The sequence below is a fragment of the Stegostoma tigrinum genome, chromosome 9, assembly GCF_030684315.1.
Source record: "Stegostoma tigrinum isolate sSteTig4 chromosome 9, sSteTig4.hap1, whole genome shotgun sequence".
NCBI classification, from domain to species: Eukaryota; Metazoa; Chordata; class Chondrichthyes; order Orectolobiformes; family Stegostomatidae; genus Stegostoma; species Stegostoma tigrinum.
The window spans coordinates 8,298,392-8,322,263 of record NC_081362.1 but is presented as its reverse complement, the minus strand read 5'-3'; the positions used below and the strand labels follow the sequence as shown (position 1 = coordinate 8,322,263).

The window sequence follows — 23,872 nt, the reverse complement described above, 5'->3', positions numbered from 1 at the left end:
GGCACTTACATGACCAAAGTTTTAAACCTTATTGCTCCAATAAGAATAGAGTGTGTACCTTTTCGCATTGAGGTGCGTGGGATCGCCCTTGTCAATGCAACACATTCTTGTCAGAATGCAGAGGAATAAGCTTCTGCGCAACACGGATATCATTGGTTATTTTTGTTAAGGTGAGGATTAGATTTTCAATAGAGAGCCCAAATGTCGCACTTTAATCAGTTCTGGTTGGTCGCACAGACCTAATTAGAAATGCAGTATCAGCGCATAACATTGCATTGACACAGATTTCTCCATCAACTGTTCTAATTTGAATTAAACTGACCAATTTTGTTTTCCAGCGAGTATGTCATGCGATGGGTTCTGCAGGTACCTGATGTCTGATGAAAATGCACCAGTCTTCCTTGACCGCTTGGACCTGTACCAAGAGATGGATCACCCCCTGTCCCATTACTTTATCAGTTCTTCACACAATACGTATCTCACAGGCAGGCAGTTTGGAGGGAAATCCTCTGTCGAGATGTACAGACAAGTCCTTTTGTCAGGCTGCAGGTTTGTCTCAAAATACTTAGAAAAGATTACGGTCAGTCTATATCAGTTCTTGAGGTACAGATGAAGAAAGACATGATGTGACTTCTGTGTCTAATTTTTCATTCATCACTCTCCCACCTTGTCCCATTGCCCCCTAAGAGTCCTGTTGAGTTTTGGACACAGATTAGATTTGTTTAATCTGTGCAGGGAGGTGAAGCCAGATACTGAGTTCTGAGGAAGGGTCACTGGACCTGAAACGTTAACCCTGCTTTTTCTTTACAGATGCTGCCAAACCTGCTGAGCTTTTCCAGCAACTTCTGTTTTTCTTTCAGATTTCCACCATGCCACAGGTCTTTGGGGCTTTTTTTCTGTGCTGGGTTTATGCTTCTGCCTCGTGAAAATGGTGTTGTGGAGCTCAGCATCCCCATCAATCCCTCCCAGCAAACCCCCTGTAACTCTTCCCCACTGCCACCTCCTCAGCCCCTCTCCCCAGAAAAGATCTCGTATCCTGGGCGTTGGCGATGCCAAAAAGCAGCTCACAATGACTTGGAACATCTGCTGCTGTAGGCCTATCTGGTTGATCTTCCCAGAGGGTGACTGCGTTCCTGTTCCAGTTTGAAGAATTCTGCACTTCATCTCCCCTTTCCCCTCCCCCATCACCTCTCTTGGCACTCCTCTGGAACAAGGATGGGCATTCATCAGAGAACCCCAGGGTGGGGACAGAAAGGGAAGAAAGAGTAAAAGATAAGGATGAAGCCAGTGAACAATAAAAGAGGTAGGAAAGGGAAAGTGAAAAGCTACAAGAGAATCAGCAGTTTAAACAAACACCCGGAATCAACATTCCATGTCGACAGTCTGTTGCTTAGTCTGTGGTTCTTTAGTTTTCTTCAGGCACTTGCATTTTCAACTCTCATTATTCTCCCTGTTTTAAAGCCAACCTGGTAGCTATTTTTCAAACAGTGACCATTCTTTGTAATGTTTGCTCTATTTCGCTCCCTCAACTCTGCTTGCACCCTCTTGACTGTGGTCTCTCCTATCAACCTGATTTGCTCTGACTGAGCCTGTCTATATTGTATTAACACAGAATTTTCAACCATATTTCCCCTCAGCCGTCTTGTCTCCTACCACAACAGTCTCAGTGGGTCTGAGCCATTTCCCTCACATTTCATTCAAAGTGACGAGAAGACAAGAAACTGTTTTAGTTTAGACAAGTAACTGAAAAGTCACTTGCTGCACCTACTCTTGTTTTGTTCTCCATCAACTTAAAATTAAAATTGTTCATAAATACGGTGAACATTTAAGACAAATTGCCATTTGCTATGGGAGGTCATACTTGTTTGTCTAATTTAAGGAAAGCTGAAATTGCAATAATTTTGCATTTATATTGACCATGAGCACAAACTATAACAACCCTTAAAACTACCCTACCACTACTGTAGATCTGGAATTTTCATAACTGATGTGACCAACATCAAGCAGAGAACCAAAGCCATATCCAACTTAAAATCGAGAGAAACTGTTAACTTTCTGCAATAAGTTGGATCAACTCCCTTTATATGCATGGCCTAGTTTGAGAGAAGCCAAACCTTTTCAAAGGTTATTCATTTGTCAGAATAAATAGAAGTATAGTCAGCTGTGCCTGAAGTGTAAAACACTTAAATCTGCTTTTGCTGTGTTGATTGGGGTCAGTGAGCTGGACAGCAGGTTTGTGATGCAGCATGATGCCAACCGCATGAGTTCACTCCCTGCTCCAGCTGAGGTTACCATGAAGGACTATCCTCAACCTCTCCCCTCACCTGAGCTGTGGTGACCCCCAGAATAACCCACCACCAGTCGTCTCTCTCTTTACTGAGAGAGCAGGCCAAGACTGTGGTAATTTTGCCTTATTCATTTTAAACACTACAATATTTAATATATCTGGAAGGTTTGCTGACAATATTTTCAGTCTGTTTTTACATAATTTCTACATCCACGTTCATGTTGTAGTAACCTGGAAATATCCAGCCAATGCAATTGTGCTGTTTTTTTCCCTTATTACACTTAACGTGACCGTACCACAAACAATGGTGACATGCGCTGACCACGTATCACATGTTTGTATTGTCGGAGTCTGTAACCTCACCGTTTCACCAGCAGCACAAGCAGCAATGCTGAACTCTAGCTGCTGCACTTTCTGTACGGTACAGCCGTGTTGACCCTCTGAGCATGTTTTTTTTTCGGAATTCCTCGTGGACTGAACCACAGACTGAAGGCGCTGCTGTGAATTGTATTTTAGCAGATGTTCTGAAACTGCTAAATCACCTTGCCTATCAGTGCTGATCACTGAATGGATGGCAGCCTGAAAAATATTGCCCTTGAAAGAACTACAGCTGTTGTGCCTTGTAAATTATGCATTCACAAAACACTGAGGGAATAGTAGCATAGCTTAAGGGCAAGGACTTTTGATGTGCATGGCAAGGAATCTGCAACAGAAGAGTTTTGTGGATAAAATCTATAAATTTGAAGGATAAGGATTATGATTAATGGATATGGCTTTGGTTCTCTGCTTGATGTTCATCAGATGAATCACGAGCATTCCAGCACTATATTGTGGCAGGGTATTTTTAAGAATTATTGCAGTTTGTGTTTGTGGTCAATATAAATGCAAAATTAGTGCAATTTTGGCTTTCCATAAGCTAGACAAACAGATATTGTCTCCCATAGCAAATGGCAATCTGTCTTCAGTTTACACTGCTTTTTGTTAATAATTTTACTTAATAAAACCTCTTTTCAATTGCAGTCTTTGGTCACAAATTTTTGCGATAACTCAGTTGGGATCACGCACAGCTGAAATTGCCCTCTGCAATTCGTGAAGTTAGCATATTCCTATCAAATTCATTTCTGCTCCATTGCGACGTGTTTGTTAGTCTATTTTAAGCCGAAAAAATGCAAATTGAAGAATGGGGTAAAACAGATGCCAAAACATTGTTCAGTGGATAATGATTGCTGTGTCAGGTTTAAGGGAACCAGAAATTGACCTTTACTCATTAATTTTTAGTTTTATTATCAAGACTATTTTGTGCATTCAGGTGCAGGTTGTACATTAATAATTAGCAGGGGGTTCTCTTCGCCCACATTTAATAAATACTATCAAGATGTAATTCTAACCGATTAATATGTTGATGGTGAACTGAGACACAAATTGCAGTGACGGTTCTGCAGTGTCTCTGGTAGCATTTATTCAGAACAGAAATACATTTATTATGAATGAACATTACATATGTTGTTTCTTAAGAGCTGTTCAGTGAACTTCATGTCATTATAGCTTCTTTCCTTTGTTTAACCAGATGTGTAGAGTTAGATTGTTGGGATGGAAAAGGAGAGGACCAGGAACCAATAATAACACATGGAAAGGCCATGTGCACAGATATTCTTTTTAAGGTAAAGTTGCTGCTTGGAATAATCTTGACTGAACAATGTGTTGATTTTCTACAGTATCATGAGTTGGGTTCTGAGTGTCAACTTTCCAGCTGTGCAGACTTGCCAACAAGCCCTGCCCACAGGGAGTCAGAAAGTTAACCCTGGCTATTTCAATAAATGTTCACATGTTGAAAAGTGTGGTGATCGGCTATTTCAGATGCAGGTCAAAATCTTGGTTCCAGTATCTTGAGCATATAAATGAGACTGACACTCCTCAAGTCACACAGCACAGAAACAGACTCTTCGGCCCATCCAACCCATGCCTGCCATAATCCCAAACTAAACCGGTCTCACTTGCTTGCGCTTGGCCTGTATCCCTCTGATGCACTACTTGGGGATTGCTGCACTGTCTCAGCTGAGATCAGGTCATCCCTCAACCAACATGAGGAGGCCATGGCTTAGTGATCATTGGACTGTTTATCTAGAGACCTGGGTGATGTTCTGGGGACCTGGGTTCAAATGCCACCATGCCAGATGACAAAATTCAACTTCACTGAAAGAAAATCTGGAATGAAAAGTCTAATGAAGACCATGAACCCATCATCGGTTGTCACGAAAAACCTATCTGGTTCACTAATGTCCTTTAGGGAAGGAATCAGCCATTCTTATCTGGACTGGCCTACATGTGACTCCAGACCCACAGCAATGCAGTTAACTTTTAACTAACCTCTGGGTATTTAGGGATGGGCAATATATGCAACCCTAGCTCGTGATGCCCTCATCCCAACAACAAATTTTTAAAAAAAATCTTTTTCATTTGTTTTGTCACTCTTTGAGGAATCATTCTGTGCAAAAATTAGTTGCTGCATGTTTTATGTTCCAACAGTGATCATGCTTCAATGGTACCTCATCGTTGCAATTGAAACATAATGAGATCATGAAATAAAAAATAAAAGTAGGCCATTCAGCCCTTCAAGCCTGCTATGCCATTCGATGTGATCATGGCTGATCATCCAACTCAATAGCCTGATCCCCTTTGATCCTTTTGGCCTCAAATGCTATATCCAACTCCTTGAAATCGTAGTGTTTGGCCTCAACTCCTTTCTGTGGTAGCAACTCCATAGGCTCAGCACTTTTTGGGAGAAGAAAGTCTTCCTCATCCCAGTCCCAAATGCAATACCCCATATCCGTAGGCCGTGGCCCCTGTCCTGAGGAGTATTCTTCCTGCATCTACCCTGTTATGCTGGACAAATGGAAGTCTTCTTTTTTAAAGTTGGTTCTCTGAAATCAAGAAGAGAACATCAAAATGAAGCATCAAAAATAAATGCCTGTAAGGGAAAAATGCACTTGCTTCAGTGAAGAATAATATAACTCACAACTGAGCATAACAAATTTATGACTTTACCACGGGAATGTTTTGTTCTGGATTTCCCATTTAATTATGAATCAAATTGTGTCAGTAACTGTTCAAACTTTAGATAAATGGGAAAACCGTACAATGACAGGATAATTTCTTAAATGAATAATGCTTAAATTCAACTGCTTAGATTTGCGTCCACAGAAAACAGCGTGACTTTCTAAATGTTGCATTCCAGTTTTGCAAAGTGATTGGTCGCAGAGTCATACAGCACAGAAACAGTTACTTGGGTCCAACCAGTCCATTCCAAACACAATCCCAAACTAATGAAGGGTCTAGGCCCGAAACGTCAGCTTTTGTGCTCCTGAGATGCTGCTTGGCCTGCTGTGTTCATCCAGTTTCACACTTTATTATCTTGGAATCTCCAGCATCTGCAGTTCCCATTATCTCTCTCCCAAACTAATGTAGTCTCACCTGCCTGCTCCTGGCCCATGTCCCTCCAAACCTTTCCTATTCATGTACTTTTCCAAATGTCTTTTAAACACTGTAACTGTGCCCACATCCACCACTTCCTCAGGAAGTTCATTCCACAGGCGAACAACCCTCTGTGTAAAAAGTTTTCCCTTCAGCTATTTTTAAGTCTCTCTCCTCTCATTTTAAAAATGTGCTGCTCGTCATGAAATACCGCATGCTAGGGAAAAGACAGCTGTCATTGACTCTATCTATATCCCTCATGATTTTATAAACTTCTGCCAGGCCACCTCTCAATCTTCTATGCTCCAGCGACAAAAGCCCTTTCTTTATAAGCCAAACCTTCCATACTCGGCAGCATCCCGGTAAATCTGTTCTGAACGTTCTCCACCACTCTCTCAGAGAGCATGTTCTATATATCTACCACCCTCTGGGAGGAAAAAAACACTCAGATGTCTCCTAAGGCACTTGCTCCTCAATTTAGACTTGTGTGTTCTGGCTTTAACACATGTCTACCATGAGGAATTGTCTGGAAATGTTTGCTTGGTGTTAACCTTACAAAGGACAACAGATGATATTGTTAACTGCAACAAAAGAAAAAACCTTCGTAATTACAAGCTCACTTTTTATTGTTGGATCATGCAATGTAGCCATCTCTAATGCCCACATTTATTGTGGTTAGGAGATGATAGTGACCCACCTGCTTAAACCATCTAGTGTTGATATGCCCACATACTGTTAGGGAGTTATAGGAACAGGAGGAGGCCAGTTAGTTTCTCAAGCCTGTTCCATCATTCACTGAGATCATGGCTGATCTACTACCTTGCAGACCTCTTCTGGACTACTGTGTCCTGTTCTGGTTGCCCTATTGTAGGAAGCATATTATCAAGCTGGAGACGGTTCAGAAGAGATTTACCAGGAAGTTTCCGGGCACGGAAGGTTTGAGTTCTAAACAAAGGCTGGATAGGCTGGGACTTTTTTCTGCTGAAGTATAGGAAGTGACTTGAAAGATAGTGGCTTGTAAAGTCATGACATGTATAGATAGGGTTAAGGGTAGGTGTCTTTTCCCCAGGATTATTATTACAGGATCTTGTTCATAAGTATGAGCATTCAAATGTCAGTAGTTCATAATTAGGGGAGCGCCTGTATATCCATCTAAGTTTAATAGTTCTTTGACTGCTTTAGTGTTAATCTCAGTTTTACAGTTAGTAATTGAACAGTTAGTAATTGAACCTTCCATACTTGGCAGCATCCCGGTAAATCTCTTCTGAACGTTCTCCACCACCCTCTCAGGCAGATTATCCAGGCAGCACCTTTTACTGAAGGTGTCCAAACTGTTTAATTGCCCCTTCATCCTTTATTTCCAAACTTCCAGATTTTTCCTCTTAATGTCTTGAAAACATCAGTGAAGTCACTCTTTGACTTTCTGAATTCCAGGGAATGCAATCTTCATTTGTGTAATCTGTGCTTGTAATGTAACTGTTGGATTTCCCAGTTTTTGCCCCAGGAACTCTAAGGGATCAGCAGGGTGCTTTTCTGAAGAGGGTGGTGTGTGAGCTAGAGGGTGAATTGCAGATGATAGTTTTGCCATGTGCCTGCTCTCCGAATTCCCTCCTGGGTGGGTTTAGACAATATCGTCAAATGAAGATGTCATACAGGTTCCAGACTCCTATTTTTGATTTTGATTGTGGCCTCTGAACCCTATTCCTTAAAGATTTATTGGCTGCAGATATGTTGATCAATTAATTAATCATTTATCCTGAGAGTATCTTCTGGCTTTCACACCAAGTTATCGATGATTACAGTGTAATTATTACAGGCTGATTGACAATAATGACAGCGATTCCTCTCTCACACCAAAACTCTGGAAGCTTTGGACATTGTGACTTCTGACAAGCCAGAGATTATACCAGCTTTGTTTAAAATGTGTAATGAAAATGTTGTTTTGTTGGTAGGATGTAATTCAAGCCATCAAAGAAACTGCATTTGTGACTTCTGATTATCCTGTTATCCTGTCCTTTGAAAATCACTGCAGGTAAGATTTTATATGAAGCTCAACAACATAGGCTCCTGCTGTTAATGCAGTTGTGTTTTTTGAACTCGAAGCCACAATCATGTGACTGTGATAAATTATTCCTATTTTACAGTAAACCCCAGCAGTACAAGATGGCCAAGTACTGTGAAGAAATCTTTGGAGAGCTTTTACTGAAGCAGGCCCATGAACTCCACGTAGTATGATTACCATTTTTATGCGCGTATAATGTTACGAGCCACTGGAAATTAGACTTATTACACAGCGCCGTGATGGACAGGCAGTGCAGTGAACCCATCCATCATGTCTGCTGTGGTTGTGTGACTGGTAACTCTTGACTCCGAAGTGCGAGCATTGTTGGTTCAAGCCCCAACTCTGCGACCTGAGCACATTACAAATCAATAGCGCTGACACTGCTGCGTAACACTGAGGGTGGGCCGCACTGTCAGGGGTGCTGGCTTTCGAAAGAGCTGTCTTCTCAGAAGTTTTGGATGAAGAGCAGGGAGTCCCACCCCAGTGTCCCGGCAATCGAAAAAGAAAGGATGATTATCACATTACTATTTGTGAGAGCTTGCTAAGCCCAAATTAGCTGTGTTTCCTGCATTACTTTAGGATATCCTGTGGCGGAGAAATGCACTATATAAACTCAATGCCTTTCTATTGCTTTACAGCTTGAAGCTGGCCGACCTCTGCCATCTCCCAATGATCTGAAAAGGAAAATACTTATCAAAAATAAAAGATTAAAACCTGAAGTAGAGTCAAGTAAGTTTGGTAATGAGTAATATCTGAAAAACTCTTAACCCTAGATGATTGAACAAGAGGGGCTTGGAACAGGTGTCGGTATTGGTGAATACCTGCAGAATTCAGGGATAACGGGAACTGCAGATGCTGGAGAATCCAAGATAATAAAGTGTGAGGCTGGGTGAACACAGCAGGCCAAGCAGCATCTCAGGAACACAAAAGCTTTTGTGCTCCTGAGATGCTGCTTGGCCTGCTGTGTTCATCCAGCTCCACACCCGCAGAATCCAGTTGTCTTGAGTTTACAACTTGTAAGATAAAATGGAACAATAGATGAATACGTCTGAAGTAGTAGATCTCATTGAATTAATTTGTATTTTGTAGGTCTATGAACTTTAACTGAAATATATGATCACTTATGCCTTGACTTTCATTCCTGGGCCATAGAGCTGTAGGCACAGCAACAGAGTCTTCCTTCCAACCAGTCCACACCGAGCATAATCCCAAACTAAGTTAGTCCTGCCTGCTTGCATTTGGCTCATATCCCTCCAAACATATTCTATTCATGTGCTTATCCAAATGTTTTTTAAATGTTTTAACTTGTTCCCGCATCCACCACTTCCTTTCGGAGTTCATTCCACACATGAACCACTCCGTGTTTAAAAAAAAAGTTGCGCCTTGTGTCTTTTCTTAAATATTTCTCCTCTCGCTTTAAAAATGTGTCCCCCTAGTCTTGAAAAATCCCACGATAGGGACGATACACCTGTCATTCATCCTATCCGTACCCCTAATTATTTTATAAACCTCTATAAGGTCACTTCTCAACTTCTTTTTCTCCAGTGATATACTGGGGAGGTCCGGACCCAGTGCTATCATTGTTGCACTGTTAATCTAGAGACCTAGATAATCTTCTGCTGACCCAGGTTCAAGCTCTACAACAGGCAATAAAAGACAGACCAGCCAACCGCGCAAGTGATGTTGGAGGCAAAATGAACCTGTTGTTGTAACAGTGTGCTTGGTTATAGTTGGGTGATGCTACATTCCATCATCTTTGGCATGATCTGCCTTTACTGCATGCAAAACAAAACTTTTCACTGTTCTTACGTACACGTGACAATAATGAATCAAATCAAAAGCAGGAAATTACAGTTCCACTATTTGATATATTAGCTATGGAGTGAGGAAGGAAATGCATCACACACAAAGGCAAATGTATCTTCTGATGTAACACTTAAACTGCCTGCAAGATCAGACTCTGAATTCAGTTAACAAATGGAATTCAAAACTAATCACAGTTTTGCTTAGATAACAAGGTGTGGAGCTGGACGAACACAGCAGGCCAAGTAGTATCATAAGAGCAGGAAGGCTGACCTTTCAGGCTTAGACTCTTCTTCAGAAATTTTTGTCACAGTTTTGCTGCATATCTTATGTTGTGCTTTTAATCTGCCTTATCATTTTATAAAAATAAAACAAAATGACTGTGAGTGCTAGAAATCGGAAACAAAAACAGAAATTGCTGGAAAAGCTCAGCCAGCCTGGCGGCATCTATGGAGAGAAATCAGAGTCCATGTTTCAGTTCAAGTGACCCTTAGAACAGTTTCTTAGTTGAATTTCTCTCCACAGGTGCTGCCAGATCTGCTGAGCTTTTCCAGCAATCTCTGTTTTAGTTTCTTTGTTTATATTTACTTGTGAAACATGGGCATCACTGACTCCATAACAATTTATTGTCCATGCCAGGTTGGCCTTGAGACGGTGGTGGAGAGCTGCCTTCTTGAGCCACTGTGGTCCATGTGATTTAGGTAGACCAGCAATACCATTAGAGAGGGAGTTCCAGTTTAATATTTAATCCAGTTTCATCTTCACTCTTGTTTTTTTTTTAATTGAGTGATCTGACTGAAACACACACAAAAATCTCTGAGACTTCAACCAATTTCAAAAAGTTGATCAACACACTTCTTTTAATGTTAGGAAAATTCAAACAGCAGCACAGGAGAGTGGTGTGAATTAAACTCAACTGCAGCTTGGAAATTCAGCAAAGATATCCCACCTCCAGCATAACCACCCCCGTTAGCATAACATTGCAGGAGGCCTCTGTAGTGTAAAAAAAATGAAAGATGAATTCTGTCGGTTAACTACTTGTCTAATATTTAATAAATCAATTTTACTTTTAGAGCAACTTGAAACTTTTAGAAGGTTAATGGAAGGAGGGGAAGCAACCAGTCCAGCTACTATGCTTGAAGATGAAAATGAGGAAGAAACAGAAAATGGTATTTAAATGTGATTAAAAATGTTGGCATTGATTTTTTTTTAACTTATTGTCCATGACAGCAATTAGTTTGAATGGTTGTATTTTTTTTCTTGTCCTACATTTCTAGCTGACCTATCTCCGAATTCTGGTAAGAAAAGTAGCTGTGGATAAATAATTGGGTCTGATAAAAAACTGGTTTATTCCTATCTTCGAATAGTGTTGGAGGTACCGTAGTAATCTTTTGGAAGTGACACATTTTGGAGCACTTAAACTCTCTCAGTTTTCTCAAGTCTGAAATTCACGCAAGTCATTTCAGTGACTAATGGAGAAAGCATGTCGCCAGTTCTGTCAGAGGAAGGAAATCTTCCCAAAAGTAATCTCACGTAATCAAGTAATGTAAAGCAACGTCAATTACATAATAGGTCAGAACAAAAACTGGACCGAATTTTGATGTTTATTTGACATTTTAACATCGGCTTAATTTGTTTAAACCTCTAAACCCTGTCTCTGGCTTGTTTTCTCCATAACACTTTGACTTAATCTAATTTAGTCATCTGACTGCACCATTTCACTCTTAAATGAGATGCAGCACTCTTGTGGTGGATCCTATTGAGAATTTAGGCCGACTTTTCTGTATATGTATGTGTGCACAAAACTCTAATATATGGATAAAGAACTAAAATTATCCATCCTTTCTGAAATCACTTTTATTTAAAGATGTTGGTGTATCAAACTACAGTGTGTGAGCAGAACTTACGGTCCAATGTAATTGGACTGAGCAGCCAAATTGAGAGACCTATTTATTCATAATTTTTCTTTGATACAAATGAAATAGAACCAACTGTTTCATATTGATGCTATCACTGTGATTAACGATGTGTTTAGGTAAAAAGAAAGAGTGAATCACCAACTGCTTTAAAAACTCAAGTAACTTGAATAATATGACACTCAATTAACCACAGCCTGTCAGTCCTGAACACCTGCAGCAATCCTGGGCATGTCAGAAGGTGTTGGAATGAGAAATAGTCATGCACACGACATTTTATGAGAACATGCACTTCTTTAAGAACTGCTGGTGTCTGAGCCTTTTGACAGGCAAATAAAACTTGCATGCTTGTAGAAATAGTTTAATTTCACTCATTGGTTCAGACTACTCCAACGAATTTTGCTGGTGTAGCCGCACTTTGCCTTTTTCTTGGGTGCTTTCAATCTTAAAACTCTGCGCTATACAGTAACTATTTTATAACACACCCTAAAATCAGCTATTCACCGTGTATATTGTAAACCTGTATCAACGATTGAGGAACAGCTCAAAGAAAATGTCTTAGTGCTCTTTACTGCCTCAACAACCTTTACAGCTTGCGAGTTGCTCAGCATCAACTCCCATCTCCTTACACAGTGAGCTACATTCTGGCTGATGATTGCATTCAGTGTGATTTTGTTGACTTTCATTACTTTATGCAAGTGGCTTTGATGGATAGGCCTGTTAAGTTGATCAATGTAAAAGAAGATACATCGGATATGATTTATCTGTTTCTTTGACAACTTTTGATAAGAGCGTGCAGGACAGTGGCTCAGTGGTTAGCACCGCTGACACACAGCATTTGGTACCCAAGTTCATTCCACCCTCAGTTGCCAGTCCCTGCGGAGTTTGCACATTCTCCCCGTGTCTGTGTGGATTTCCTCCTGGAGCTCCAGTTTCCTCCAGCAGTCCAAAGATGTGCGGGTTAGGTGGATTGGCTGTGCTAAATTACTTACAGTATCCAGGGATGTGTAAGCTAGGTAGATTAGCCATGGGAAACACAGGGCTACATGGATGGAGTGGGTCAGGGTGGGATGCTCATTGGAGGGCCGTTGTGGATTCGATGGGCTGAGTGGCCTGCTTCCACACTGTAGGGATTCTACGGACCTAGCGAGGAAAGAAATGAAAAGATTTAAAGTCACCAGCAACTGTGGGCAGAGCTGCTTTGAGGATTTCTGTCGCTGTTACTTTACAGTAATCCTTTCTGTGCCTTCCCTTTGTGCTATTTATTTTGCAATTGAGTTGCCTCTTCTAGCTCTTCCAGGTGATTGACACTGCACACCTCTAAGTGGGTGTGCTAGTTGATGGCTGGTTTCTGAGATAGTGTTCAGACCCCACACCAGCTGAGGTTACCCTGAAGATTCTGTCTTCTCAACCTCACCTGAGCTGTGGAGACCCTCAGATTAAAAATGCACCACCAGTCTTATCTCTCTCAAGAGAGAGCAGCCCTCTGGGACCATGGGCAACTTCACATTTATCTGGTAAGTTGCCTGCCTTTTACAATTGGCTACCCTCCACTCACTAAATTTGGCCTTGCACTTCTCCATCATAGCAATGATTATTCCATTTTTGGTCCTGAATGAAGTTTGGACTTCCCTCCAATTCAAATCAGACTGAAGTTTTGATGAGATTTTGGCATTCCACGGAAGAATTAAGCCTTTGTTATCACTGGGATACTGAGCAGCCAGACTTTTGTTTGGCCCTTACAACAGAATTGTAATATCAGGCATCATGAGCTTTGAAAACTGAGTCCCTGGGGAAATGTTACTGATTGAAAATTCCACATAGGAAACGGGATTTACATGGAAAATTAGGAGTAGGCCTTGCGGCCCTAAAACTGCTCTGCCATTCAATATGGTCATGGCTGTTCCTCCCTCTGTTATTTGATTGGAGGAAAATATACTCCCTAGTCTGTCAGTTCTAGTAATCCCTTTACACAGTTCCTGATTTTACTAATACTAAGACGTTTGGTCACCAGTAGGCAAAGTGGTCAGCAGTCATTTACTTATGAAGGTGTTGAAGTGGTAAGATTTTCACCAAGACAGTCCAGGCCACTATTTAAAAATGGCTGGGGAAAAGCAACATGCAACTTGATGGATACCACAAACATTCTTGTCATCTGTACCGTGGCATTATAATCCCTTGAGTTTTCTTATGGATGTGGTGTGTTATAAATTAAAACTACTTTCACCTTTACTAGTCTTACAACCCTGTTGCACTTTATTTGAAATGGATAATAATGGTGTTTGTTCCGTGTGTAGTTGACCAAAACGAGGAAGCTCATCCTGAGCTGAAATTCGATAACCAACTTTCTGTCGATGACATTAATCAAGAGAAGGAGGCTCATATAAATAGCGTGAAAAAGGTGTGTGTTGTATTTCTGGGTTTGAATGTTTAACATTGAATGTTTTATTGTCTCTTTTACTGTAACTTCTAATATTTTCATATTATTGAAAGCCACAGAGAATTAATTTCTACTGGCATATCTTATTTGACTTTCCTGTATAAATCATCCCAATATTGTATGTGAGTGCAGTTGTTAACTCTCTGATCAATTACTTTAATACGGCTCTTGGGGTGATTGTATGTAAACTGTTAAACGGTATGTTACAGGAAAAATTGAGGTCTTTGCTGTTCCGGTATTTATGAGAACCGGTCAGATTTCAATGCTGCACTGGTCCAAACTGATTGACACAGAGCCATAGAGTCATACAGCACAGAAACAGACCCTTCATTCCAACCAGGCCGTGCCAAACATAATCCCAAACTAAACTAGTTCCTGACCCGTATCCCTCCAAGCCTTTTCCGTTCATGTACTTATCCAAATATCTTTTAAACGTTGTAACTGTGCCTACATCAACCACTTCCTCAGAAAGTTCATTCCACGTGCAAACCACCCTCTGTATTAAAAAACAAACTGCCCCTCGTGTCTTTTTTAAACCTGTCTCCTCTCACCTTAAAAGTATGCCTCCAGTCTTCAAATCCCCCATCCTAGCGAAAAGACAACTACCATTAACCCTATGCACACTCCTCACTATTTTATAAACTTAAGTAAGGTTGCCTGTCAACCTCCTAAACTCCAGTGAAAAGGTTCCAGCCTACCCAGCCATGTACTGTGCAAACAAATAACTTATTCCAAACCTTGGGTGAAGTTTAACATCATTGTACGATGGTATTATGGCCATTAACACCACAATAGTGGACACTCTTCAGAAATGTACTTCATTGACTGGACACCGCTTTGAAGTCATGAAAGACATCATATAGTTGCCCATCTTTCTTTGCTGGTGTGACACCCAGAGAGTTTTGCAACAGCCTTGAGAAGCCTTCAGGTGATCAGAGGTACATCCAGCCCAATCTAGACGCAAGGCAAAATGGAAGGATTTTATAAGATCTTCTCCCCAACTTCAGCTCCTAACCCCTTCACCCATATCAGCTGATCATTGCTGCTGGTGTTGCAAATTCTAGTTTCAGATGAGACAGCAAACGGGCATTGGGTGATTATTCAGATAGAAACAGTGTGCAGGATATGGGAAGAGGCAGGAGATTGCCACCAGGGAATAAAATTGATACAGACTCAATGGGCTGAGTGGCCTTCCTCTGCCAATTCTGTACCAATTCTGTGAATCTGTGACTCTGCTGTGTCAGTTGATTGTGTATATGTGCGTGGTCTGATGTGATTAAGGCAACTGATAGTAATTAGGGAAATACTGGGGCTCGTACATAAGTACTAGTTTCCACCTGGGAGAGGCTGGTCTGCACTTGTGTCATGTGCAGTCTTGTGAACAATATATGTGGGAGACAGATTACCACCAGATTAACATGCATACAGATACATCCCATTTATTTCAAGACAGTGTTGCTTTCGATGAATTTTGAACACCAAGTATGGGATTTGGGAGCTTTCACTGCCATTACTGTTCGTCTTAATATTGTGATCCAAGCATCTTGGGAAGTATTCGCACACAGATAGGGCATGGAATTGTTGCCAGAAACGGCTCCATCCCCCAGCAAGAGAACTTGGTTTTACACCACGGCCTTTCAAACAGTGCGGCGTTAGGTCACGATAGGGCCCACACAATTTTAGAGACTCATTAACCAATTTGCTTAAAATGAAAGTGCACTGATAAATTTTGTCTCTGAAGAGAGTTAACACTGATTTTCATGGACTTTGAGGAGGCAGTATTGCCATTGTCATGTTGTCATGTACAAAAACTGATGTTCTCCCCTCGTCAGAGTACCCAATATTAACAGCAGTTACAGGTCAATATAATGAACAAAAAAGCAGATTGTAAATCAACAGAAAAATCAATCAAAAAGGAAAATGGGAATAATCTTAAAAGTAAATGAACATTTTATGGAATATTTTGTTCAAGTCAAGATTTTAGTTTTACACATACAACCAGGAGTTAGTTTTTAAAAAAACTTATTCCCGTTGTACTTGTACTTCGAATTTGGGTTGACTGTGGTTTTCTAAATTCTATTCCTCTCAGAATATTGATTTTTTAAAAATATTTTATTTGACATTTTTACCCCATACTCCTTATAACATCCAAACTGCTCTCAGTTGCAATTTCACTGCACTCGCCTTTCAGAGCTGAAGTCAAGAAATGGTCATGAATTAGGAGCATTCTAAATCAATTATGCATGTGTAACTATTCATTAGGAGAGGATGAATGAAAAACAGCTACTGTTTTCTCTTGTAGGTAATCGAAGATGCTGAACAGGACAATAGCAAAAAGGTAGGCTCTGCTTAATCATTTGTTTTGAGAAAGTTTAGCGCTTTGTTCAATAAATCAGGTTCACTGTCATAATTTGTTTTTCAGAAGTGGAAGGATATAATTGCAGATTAACCATTTACACTCTTTCAATTCTGCCTTGTCTGCCTTATCAATACCATTGCACTGCCAAGATATCATCCGCTTATCTCCACAAATTACACATTTTACAGACGGCCATTTGCAGGAAAAGTGAAGTTGTCTATGGACACATCACATCTGCTAAGTTCTGTTTACAAGAAGTATAATCAGTCAACATCAGTTTGCTATGAAAAATGCCAACAAAGTCAAATTGAATTTTCAGTTGCCGGACCCTGAAGATTGTACCATCTAATTGCAGATAGAAGGCCTTTTTTATTCAAGGTGTTGAAAATTTTTGTTTTCAAAGCATGCCAAGTGTAAATGAACATTTGTTGAATGCGTTCAGGATTGCCTGTCCAATTTCAAATATATACCTTAGAAAATATCAAGAACTGCAGATGCTGGGAGTCACAGTCAATACAGTGTGGAGCTGGAGGAACACAGCAGGTCAGGCAACATCACAGGAGCAGGGAAATCGACGTTTCAGGACAGGACCTTTCATCAGGACTCCAGGATCTCAACCCAAAATGTCGACTTCCTTGCTCCTCTGATGCTGCTTGACCTGCTGTGTTTGGCTTTGCTGCTTCTAAGCTGCTTAAACTGTTGCGATCCCTTGTAGAGTTGTTGGAACCTAAACTTAAATAAGCTGGAACAGATCTTTCTGGTACACATTCTGAGACATGACATCTGAGGTACATATGGTTCTCTTTAGTCTAACAAGATGTCATCGCCCATATGCCCTGTGTCCTCAAATTGAACTCTAAGACTTCTGTTTGATGCACGCATCTGTCTAATGTTCCTTCTTGTTGTATATTTTTATTGGTATTTACGTGACAATCTATGCACCATTGCTTGCCAAAAGGATGATGACCCTTTCAAGCCTTGCACCAATATACTTGCGTCACTAACCCTTCAGGGATACACAAGGACCTTCGATGAATATTCTTATCCCTCTTTCACTCACTCTGTCATTTTCACTCTGGCTTTCTCCCTCTGTCTCTCACTCTCTCCTCTTCTCTATAACTCACTGTGTGGGTGGATATCTCTGTCTCAAATCGAGAGAGATGGGAAGCACTTTCTTCAAAGAGCATGCCAACAGATTTCAGGCAGTTGATATACTTCTTTGCAGGGCAGTGAATGATAGGATTAGGTGAGCTGGCTCCCACCTGATAACTTACACTTATTCTCCAAACTGACATCCACAGTTTCATATGGAAATGTTGCACAGAAGGTCAAAGCACCCAAAACGTAGGCTTCTAAATTATGTGGAGAGACATATGGAGCGAAACTTGGTCTGTTGGAGAAGGAAGAATTGAGTGGGGACGTGAGGCAAATCTTCAAAAGAATAATAAGCATGAATAAAATAGTTATAAATAGTATGTTTAATGTCAACTGTTATTTTTGTGTATTCATTCATGGGATGTGGACATCACTGGATCCACTGCCTAATTGAAAAATAATCTAAAAGATCTGTGGATGCTGTAAATCAGGAACAAAAACAAAGTTGCTGGAAAAGCCCAGCAGGCCTGGCAGCATCTGTGAAGAAAGAGTCAGGATTAATGTTTTGGATCCGGTGTCCCTTCCTCATAAATGCCCATGAGAAGCTGAGATTGTCCATCTGGAGGTTACAAATAGAAAGGGAGCAAGTCTCAGGAAGTGAAGAACAAAGATCTGAAGGTGCTGGGAATCTGAAACAAAAACAGAAATTGCTGGCGAAATCCAGCAGGTCTAACAACATCTGGGGAGATCTGAATCCTCAGCAAGTTCTGTTGGAGCAGAACAGGTGCCCAAAAATTGGCATGAAGCATAAAATGAGAGAAAGCATAACTTGCAATCCAGTGACGAAGTTTATTCATCATGAGAAACTGAAATGACAGAAATACCCCATTTGAATAGAGCCGTGGTTATCCCATTGATCAGTGGTTGTAGATTTCAACTTGCTGAGTTGGAAAGCACGACTTCTTCCCTTCATTACTTTCTCTTGGCGCTATTCTCCACACCCTCCTGTCTATCTTGAGTCCTGATGCCAAACCCCTCGATTGGGTACTCCTGTTCCACAGAAACCCACAGGTAAGCTGGGCAGAGTCTACTTTGAACTTCCCGCTAACATGTCCTGCAGCCACCATTGGGTGAACACCAGAGGTGATGGGAGGAAGTTCTGAAGTGGACATGACCGCCTCAGACTTGCTTAAATTGGGGGAAAGGTAGGCAGTTGCTGGCTTAAATGCCTTTTACCCTGCCAACAAGCTCACCTTGGTATACTGCAACTGAGATAATTAAAATGCAACTGATTAATAAATCTAGAATAAAATGCTGCTCTCAATAACAATGATAGTGAAATGACTCTTGAGTACTCTTGAAGAAGTTACAAGGAGGATTGACGAGGACAGACTGGTGGGCGTGATCCATAGACTTCAGTAAGGCATTTGACCGGGTTCCTCATGGTAGACTGGTGGGCAAGGTTAAATCACACAGAGTACAGGGTGAACTAGCCATTTGGATTCAGAACAGGCTGAAAGGTCGAAGGCAGAGGGTGGACGTGGAGAGTGGCTTTTCAGACTGGAGACCTGTGACCTGCGGTGTGCCACAAGGATTGGTGCTGGGTCCACTGCTTTTTGTTATTTATATACATGATTTGGATTTGAACATAGGAGGTATAGTTAGTAAGTTTGCAGATGCCACCAAAATTGGAATGTAGTGGACAGCGACGAGGGTTACCTCACAGAACAACGGGATCTTGATCAGATGGGCCAATGGGCTGAGGAGTGGCAGATGCAATTTCATTTAGATAAATGTGAGGTGCTGCAGTTTGGAAAGGCAAAAAAGAGCAGGGTTTATATATTAATGGGAAGGAGTGTTGCCAAACAAAGGGATCTTGGAATACAGGCTCATAGTTGCTTGAAAATGGAGGTGCAAGTAGACAGGATAGTGAAGAAGGCATTTGGTATGCTTGCCTTTAGTGGTCAGTGCATTGATTAAAGGAGTTGGGAGGTCTGTACAGGACATTGGTTAGGCCACTTTTGGAATACTCCATGCAATTCCTGTTTCTATGCTATAGGAAGGATGTTGTGAAACTTGAAAGGGTTCAGAAAAGATTTACTAGGATGTCACCACGGTTGAAGTGTTAGGGTTGCAGGGTTTGAGTTGTGGGGAAAGGCTGAATAGACTGGGGCTAGACTGAGCCTCAGAGGCTGAGGGGTGATGTTATAGATGTTTATAAAATCCTGAGAGGCATGAATAGGGTAAATAGGCAGTCATTTCCCTGGGGTGGGGGGAATCCAAAACTAGAGGGCATAGGTTTGAGATGAGAGGGAAAAGATTTTAAAAGGGACCTCAGGGGCAACTTTTTCACGCAGAGGCTGGTTTGTGTGTGGAATGCACTGCCAGAGGAAGTGGTGGAGGCTGGTACAATTACAGCATTTAAAAGACATCTGAATGTGTATGTCAATAGGAAGGGTTGAGAAGAATATGGGCCAAATGCTGGCATATGGGACTAGAGCAGTTCAGGATGCCTGGATGGTGTGGATCAGTCGAACTGAAGGGTCTGTTTCCATGCTGTACATCTCTATGATCCTATGACCTGGATTGTTGTGAAAACCCAGCAGCTTTGCTGATAGCTTTCTAGAGCAGGAAATCTGCCAACCTTACCCAGTTGGACCTACATCTGACTTCAATCCCAAAGCAATGTGGTTGGTTCTTAACGGCCTTCAGAAATGGCCTAGTAACCCATTCAGATTCCATCATAATTAGCAATGAACAGCACATGTGGTATTCACATCCCATCTCCAAAAAGAGTAGAACAAGAAACGTATTTTCCAAACCCTGTCAGAGGGATGGTGTTATGCATCTGCCGCTATTGCTTGTTAAGATCTAGGGCTTAATTTTCCTCTATTGTGGGCCTACTGCTTTCTGCCCAGCCATTTCTTGTATATCCAACATGTTGTTCCCATTACATGGAGGGTGTCTACCTTTGAATATGTTTTTTTTTATTCATTCATTCAGGGCATGCAGATATCATTGGCTGATCAGCATTTATTGCCCGTCCCTAGTTACCCTTGAGGAGGTGATGGTGAGCTGCCTTCTTGAACTGCTGCAGTCCATTGTAGTGTTGGTATAACTGCGAAGCCATTCGGGAGGCAATTCCAGGATTTTGACCCAGTAACACTGAAGGAGCGATGATGTATTTCTTTGTCAAGATGGTGTATGGCTTGGACATGCTATCCCAATGGATAGTTGGTGCTATCCCCATGTATCTACTGCCCTTGTCCTTCTAGACAGTAGTCGCAATGGAATGTAGTGCCAAAAGACAATTGGTGAGCTAGTGAAGAACTTCTTATAGCTAGCGTACACTGCTGCTACTTTATATTGGTGGTGGAGGAAGTGGATATTTTTCACTGTGCTGTCAGTTAAGTGGGCTAGTTTGTCTTGGATGATATCAAGCTCCTTGAGTATCATTGTAGCTGCACAGGCAAATGGCGAGTATTCCAACACATTCCTGACTCGTGCCTTGCAGATGATGGACAGGCTTTTGGGGAGATAGGATTAGAGATATTCACTGCAGGATGCCTAGTCTTTGACCTGCTCTTGTAGCCACTGTTATTATTTGGGAATCCAAAACTTGGGCTTTCGTTAAGTCCCAACACGTTGATAGTGGGGGATTCAGTGATGGTAACCCCATTGAATATCAAGGGATGATGGTTAGATTCTCTCTTTTGGAGATGATCATTGCTTGGCATATGTGTGGGATCAATGTTACTTACCAGTTGTCAGCCTAAACCTGGATATTGTTGGGATGTTGTTGCATTTGGACATGAAGTGTTTCAATATCTGAGGAGTTGTGAATGGTGCTAACATTGTGTAATCATCAGTGAATATCCCCACTTCTGATCTTATGGTGGAGGAAAAGTCTTTGATGAAACAGCTAAGGATGGTTGGGTCAAGGACATTACCCTGAAGAACTCCTGTGGAGATGACGTGAAGCTAATCTGACTGATCTCCAATAATCACAAGTCTTTTCTTTTGTACTAGGTATGACTGAAAACAGTGGAGAGATTTCCCTCAATTCTGTATCCGGTATTCCCAACCATTTCTTGACATTGCATGGAGTTGAATCACATCGAGTGAAGAATGGTATCAGGGATGCTGTGAATCTCTGGAGGAGGAGATGAATCAGCTAGTTGGCATCTGGCTAAAGATTGTTGTGAACTGCTCAGTCTCCTGCATTGATGTGCCACCTTTCCCCATTATTTAAGGACAGGGATATTTGTGAAGCCTCCTCCTCTAATGAGTTACTTAATGTTTACTGCCAAGTACAAATGGATGTGGCTGGACTGCAGAGCTTCAATCTGAACTGTTCATTGCAAAATTGCTTAACTCTGTCAAAAACTTGTTGCTTTTGCTGTTTGGCACACTAATCATCCTATTTATTAGCTTCACTAGACTAACGCCTTTTTTTTGAGATATGTCATCTGGTGCTGTTCCTGGCATGTCCTCCTGTACTCTTCACCGAACCAGGGTCGACCACTGGCTTGATGGGCGTGGGCAAGTGGGGAATATGCCAGACCACAAGGTAGCAGATTGCATTTAATGATAATTCTGCTGCTGTTATTGGACCACAGCACCTCACGGACATCCAGTCTTGAGTTGCCAGATCTGTTTGAAATGTACCTCATTTAGCATAGTGGTAGCTCCACACACAGTATAATGGGGGGTATCCTCGATGTGAGAACAGATTTACTCTGTACAAAGTTCTGTGAGACGGTGACTCTTAGCTGTACTGTCATGAACAGATGCTCCTTTAGTAAGCGGATTGGTGAGGATGAGGTAAGATATGTTTTTCATTCACGACTTGCTGCAGACCTTACCTTGCAGCTGTGTCTTTTCAGTTACATACGAAAGGGGTTAACTTAAGAAGAAATTTTGGACAGGTTGGGCCAGTATTAATTGGAGTGCAGGAGAATAAGAGATAATCACATTGAAACCTAGGAGATCCTGAGGTAACTTGGCAATGTAGATTCTGAGAAAATGTTTCCTCTAAAGGGAGACACTGGAGATTTTTTTAATTAACTTATTATTGTCACATACCGAGATACAACGAAAAATATTATATGGCATGCTAACCAGACAAATCATACCTGACATAAGTACATCAGCGTAATAGAAGAGAATGCAGAATATAGTGTTACAGCTACAGAGAAGGTGCAGAGAGACATCAACTGCAACATATGAGAACCATTCATAAGCCTCATAACAGTTGGAAGAAGCTGTTCATACATGTTTTCAAACTTTTGTATCTTCTGCCAGTTTGAAGAAGGAACAACCAGGGACATAACACCAGCGCTTCGTCGGAGGCTCACCGATGATGTTACCTAGAATGGTGACGAAACGTCTGAAAACTAACCTTCCAGCTCAGCGAGCAATCTCACATCCATAACCAGGGTGGGAGGGGAAATTTATGAACCATAGAATCCCTACAGAGTGTGAAGCAGGCCACTCAGCCCATCGAGTCCACTCCAACCCTCTGAAGAGCACTCCACCCACCTACCTACCTACCCTATTCCTCCATTTCCCCTGGCCAATCTACCCAGCTTGCACATCTGTTTACTGTGGGAGGAACCCCACACAGACACAGGGAGCATGTGCAAACTCCACACAGAAAGTCACCCGAGGCTGGAATCAGACCCAGGTCCCTGGAGCCGTGAGGGAGCAGTGCTAACCACTGAGCCGCCGTGCCACTTCATGCACAGCGTGTTTCTTGTACACATTTCGGGGAAAATATAAACATCAAAGCTTTCAAAATGGTTCTAACACCCAAAAGAAAAGGTTTAATTTCAACTGCCTCCTCAAATTCCCACAATTAGCAGAAATTTCCACCGACAGTTAATTTATCCTGTGGCATAACCATCCTGTTTGGCCATCCTCAATTATTAATGTGTAAGCTCATACATTGGAGAAAGATTATTTCTTATGTTCACTGAAACAGAATAGAATTCTAACACAAACTGATGTTCAAAATGTTCTCTTCATTTTTACAGGGGACAATAACTGTTGAAGATGAGCAAGCTTGGGTATCGTCTTATACATATGTTGGGGCTACCACCAATATCCATCCTTACCTCTCTGCTATGGTGAACTATGCCCAACCTGTGAAATTTCAAGGATTTCAGGTAGCAGAAGGTATATAAACTTCATTAAAGTTCTGAACAAGCATTGATGTATGTTTTGTCTGCAGAATTTTACATGGTTACAAGAATAGCAATCGTTTCATTCACTAATAAAATGATGTGACTTCATGCCAGCAATTAGAATACTAAATAGAACATGCCAACCTCCAATAGAAACAAAATGAACATTACAGAAATCTCAACTTGGGCTTTTCCAGCCAGTGTGTGTCCAAAGAGCTATCTTTCTCTTTTAATTCTTTCACAGGATGTGGGCA

At 41.4% G+C, this 23,872-nt stretch overlaps 1 protein-coding gene and 1 long non-coding RNA gene across 22 annotated transcripts in view; one reads left to right on the top strand and one right to left on the bottom strand.

The window, feature by feature from the left end:
* Positions 1-23,872, top strand: part of LOC125455166 (1-phosphatidylinositol 4,5-bisphosphate phosphodiesterase beta-4) — a 477,523-nt gene that overhangs the window by 314,923 nt on the left and 138,728 nt on the right. For 17 of the 20 annotated variants that reach the window (XM_048536853.2, XM_048536856.2, XM_048536849.2 and 14 more), the window contains 10 exons: positions 339-549; positions 3,855-3,948; positions 7,711-7,790; positions 7,903-7,987; positions 8,459-8,549; positions 10,697-10,792; positions 10,901-10,921; positions 13,837-13,940; positions 16,282-16,317; positions 23,469-23,610. In XM_048536853.2, coding sequence (XP_048392810.1) covers positions 339-549; positions 3,855-3,948; positions 7,711-7,790; positions 7,903-7,987; positions 8,459-8,549; positions 10,697-10,792; positions 10,901-10,921; positions 13,837-13,940; positions 16,282-16,317; positions 23,469-23,610 — 960 coding nt within the window. The remainder of the gene's footprint in view (positions 1-338; positions 550-3,854; positions 3,949-7,710; positions 7,791-7,902; positions 7,988-8,458; positions 8,550-10,696; positions 10,793-10,900; positions 10,922-13,836; positions 13,941-16,281; positions 16,318-23,468; positions 23,611-23,872) is intronic. The other 3 variants (XM_048536864.1, XM_048536861.1, XM_048536860.1) reach the window with 1 other exon arrangement.
* The window catches only part of LOC125455167 (uncharacterized), a 144,583-nt gene continuing 123,939 nt past the window's right edge, over positions 3,229-23,872 (bottom strand). For both annotated transcript variants that reach the window (XR_007248170.2, XR_009446119.1), the window contains one exon: positions 3,229-5,208. This is a non-coding gene — a long non-coding RNA (uncharacterized LOC125455167). The remainder of the gene's footprint in view (positions 5,209-23,872) is intronic.